Source organism: Pyxicephalus adspersus, chromosome 2, assembly GCF_032062135.1.
Source record: "Pyxicephalus adspersus chromosome 2, UCB_Pads_2.0, whole genome shotgun sequence".
Taxonomy (NCBI): Eukaryota; Metazoa; Chordata; class Amphibia; order Anura; family Pyxicephalidae; genus Pyxicephalus; species Pyxicephalus adspersus.
This window is the reverse complement of record NC_092859.1, coordinates 16,070,269-16,074,374: the sequence shown is the minus strand read 5'-3', so window position 1 is coordinate 16,074,374 and position 4,106 is coordinate 16,070,269. Positions and strand designations below refer to the sequence as shown.

The 4,106-nt window shown below is 41.5% G+C and overlaps 1 protein-coding gene across 1 annotated transcript in view; it reads right to left on the bottom strand.

The window, feature by feature from the left end:
* LOC140322325 (adhesion G protein-coupled receptor E3-like) overlaps positions 1-3,654 on the bottom strand; it is an 88,800-nt gene extending 85,146 nt beyond the window's left edge. Inside the window, exons 1-2 of the mRNA XM_072398904.1 lie at positions 3,447-3,654; positions 2,605-2,640 (exon numbers count right to left, since the gene is read on the bottom strand). Of these exons, the coding sequence (XP_072255005.1) occupies positions 2,605-2,640; positions 3,447-3,477 (67 nt within the window). The 5' untranslated portion in view covers positions 3,478-3,654. The remainder of the gene's footprint in view (positions 1-2,604; positions 2,641-3,446) is intronic.
* Between the last annotated feature and the right edge of the window lie 452 nt (positions 3,655-4,106).

Here is a 4,106-nt window from a genome sequence, read left to right as displayed (position 1 = left end):
TAATCAAACTGCCCCCCACAGACACCCCAGATCCTATCACTGCCCCCACAGACAGCCCCGATCATCACACTACCCCCACAGACACCCCAGATCATAACACTGCCTCCACAGACACCCCAGATCAAAACACTGTCTCCACAGACACACCAGATCATAACACTGCCCCCACAGGCAACCTAAGTCATAAAACTGCCTCCACAGGCACCCCAGGTCATAGCACTGCCCCCACAAGTACCCCAGGTTATAACACTGTCCCCACAGACACCCCAGGTCATAACACCACCACCACAGGCACCCCAAGTAATACCATGGCCCCCACAGGCACCCCGGATCATAACACTGCCCCCACAGGCACCCCAGATCATAACACTGCCCCCACAGGCACCCCAGATCATAACACTGCCCCCACAGGCACCCCAGATCATAACACTGCCCCTGCAGGGACCCCAGATCATAACACTGCCCCCGCAGGGACCCCAGATCATAACACTGCCCCCGCAGGGACCCCAGGTTATAACATGGCCCCCACAAGCCCCCCAGAGCAGTGGTGCCCAAGCTTTTGATCTAGGAGCCGCTGTTGACAATGGGATAAAATCTGCGTACCACAATGCAAATAAACATTAAAGATTTATGTCTAAAACTAGAATAGTTTTTTAATTTAAAATGAAATTAAATTGAAATGTTTCTAGTTACTGCAACGTACAAGCACCAAAAAGGAGATGACAGGATCAAGAATCTCTGCAGTGTATACTTCCAGGAAAATGCAATTCATGTGACAGATAGCCTAGGGGAACATGTTGTTACTGTTACATCTTCCGGGCCCTACATCTCCCCATTCCCGATAAATTAGGGTTGAAAGAAGGTAAGTGGACAGGGTGGCATGGTGTGACAGGCAGAATTTTTTCTTTTTTCTTGCAGTAACATTTCCCTTTTCTTACAGAGTAATTGGTGTTCATAGAGAGTAAGGGAATAGCTATGTGTGATAGGGTAGCGTGATATGATGGGTATAACATTTTAATGGGGATGGGGGGAGGAGGAATTTCCTACATCTGTCTGTTCTAAAAAGTTTGGGGTTCACAAAATGTAAGTGTCCAGCTATTTGTAACAGGCAGCTCACCAGCCACTCAGTCCCTTGTACCGCAGGGTCTGCAGATTTGAATGCAGGGGCAGCTAGCGGTACTGAGCGTTTCCCCTGAGCCAGGGTTCTATGGCATGAGGAAGGGGTAACCGCACCACAACCTTACTGCCAACCTGAAGGCAGCCTTGAAATTTTGTGAACCGTGCTCCATAACCCGCAATACAAGGAGCAGAGAGAGTAGAGGGACGGATGTGGCCTACAGGTCATAGGTTGGGCACTCTTGCCCTAAACCATAACATTGCTCCCACAGGCACCACAGGTCATAACACTGTCCCCACAGATAGAGGGCAGATTAACCACAATTCAATCTATTTACATAAGGGGCAACTAAACTTAAAAAATAATGGTATGTCTCTACTGCTGAGAAAACATTCTTTCCCTTCCTGGTAGCAACTTTACTTCATTGTACACTGACTTCAGTTCATATCCCGAGGAATGGATGATATTAGCATTAGTAAGATTAGGAAAGCGCTACAATTAGGAATCAGGTAATGGGATAATGTAACTGGCCCAGACATATGTGGGAGTTACATCATAAATGGCTAAACAATGGCCAATGAGACGTTGGGAAAAGGGTTCAAGAAGGCGATGATGATGACCAGGGGACCAAGATTATTTAGTAAGTTGATTGCTATTAAATAAATGGAAATAAATATATAAAATTACTACAAACATCTATAAGACCTGAACACCATGTATATGTGTCAAATAATCTTGTTCACAATGGGTCTGATATCTTGGATCACAGATGATTACACAGTCTTAGTTTTTTGCAGCCAGGTTAAATACCATGACCTAGAAATTGATTTAAATTCACCGGTCACTATTCTTTATACACAACAATCAGGCGGTCAATAGGCTAAAAACTTATGTTTCTGGTGCCTTTCGTGGTATAACTATGCATATTTCTAAATGTATTCCCAGGAATTAAGAATACCTGTTCCCCTGACCTCAGAATGTATGAATCAATGGGAAAACCACAGCAGTTGGTGATGCTAACGAATATTCAACAAACTTGGAAATATGGAACACTTACAGCACCCAGGGAATTAGGATGTGGTGGAAATTAAACAAATGTATTGCCTTAAGGATTAGTATGGAGATTTATTTAATTATAGCTTGAACATTAGGTAGTGATGGAGTCACTTTAAATGATTCATCAATATTCCTCAAAACTCCTATTGCAAATGTTATGCAAAAGCTTGCAAATTCTTTATCCAAAAGGTCCCCAAGCCACAAAAAACAAATAAGATTGGTTTAGTCAAACATTTAGCTAGTAGCAACGGTTTAGTCCGAAAAACCCACAATGCATAGTGCTGGTAAAGGTTTCGGTGCATTGTAAAGATTCTGATTGTCGAGATAGAGAGACCTCCGGCTATGGAAACAGATCGACACAAGGAGACTTTTATCAAGTCTAATACCAATAAACACATTGTTTTAATTCATTGATTCTTTACGTGACTTACCAATTACACCAAACCATTGAATTGCAATGTAGATACCTGGAGAAATAATCAGAAGTATTAGGGGTAAATAAAAGGGTAAAATAAAAGTTTTTTAGTGCATTCTGTGGATACCCCACCCCATGTACACTGCACCCCATGTTGTCATACAACTCTCCTTTCTCATATAACTCTCAGTTTATATGTGACGCAGTGGGCCTGATTTATTAAGGTTCTCCAAGGCTAGAGAGAATACACTTTCATCAGTGAAGCTGAGTGATCCAGCACACCTGGAATGGATTTCCTAAAAGTTATTAGCTATTTGTTAGCAAATGTTTTCAGTGCTGGTCCAGATCCATTCCAGGTTTTCTGGTTCACCCAGCTTCACCGATGAAAGTGTATTCACTCCAGAACATTATTAAATCAGGGCCAGTGTCTACCTCCTCACCATTTCTTAAAAAAGATTTATTGTCATTATGCATGTCCTTACCCTAGAAGGACTTTTTCTGTAAGTGCTATGCAACACCAGACAGGGACACACAATGAAGAAGGGTCAAAACTTGGGTATTTTGATGCGTTTCAACCACATGAATATGAGGGGGGAGGGACATTTACTGAACAACTTTAATAAAAGTCCCCGTCCACAATAACAAAGCACACATATCCTCCTGTCCACCAAAGCAATGTCCACCCAGCTTTTTACCCATCACGTAGATACAAAATCAGCTCATTGTCCACCAAATAATGGCACACTCAGCCCACTGTCCACCAATGTAATGTACACACAGCTCCCTGTCCACCAATATAATGTACACACAGCTTTCTCCATCACTGTCCACCATGACAAACACAGCTCCAAAACTCACCCCACAGCAGATATCCTCTTGAGATAGTCATCTTGTTGGAGGATATGAACAAGTATTGAAGTGACGATGTTAAATAGAGAAGTTATGTCTTTGCCTACAGATAAACTCATGACCACACACAGATTACAAAACAGTTCCTCACTTACATAAATACACAAAAAAGGGGTTGATCATGTTTTAGATGACAAATAAGGTTTTAGTTCTTAAAAAAAACGATATATTACTTTATATATTTAGGTTCCTACATGTATTGTGGGTTTCGAGTAATAAATGATAAAGCTGAACTCCAGCACCTTAAAAGTCTCCTCAAACCAACTTGTCCTTCTCGGTTTAGTCTCCATGGTGCATTTCTTTTTTGAAACTTGAGTTTTTTTGAGGTTTTTCATAAACGTGAAACAAATATAAACATAGCATTACAGGTTTGAGATTAGTATACATAAAACAGAATGTGTAGGGGACATAGGTGAACAACAGCAGTCCAAGCAAAGTATATGTCCATAAGTAACAAGTGCTACATACAAATAGTGCAGAGTCCAGGACAATTAACAGAATCCTATACAGTATTGCTGGAAACAGATAAAAATACAGTTATCACAGAACAAAAACTTACAATTAAAAAGAACTAACAATAAAAAAACAACAGCCGCATAAGTCTGTGGG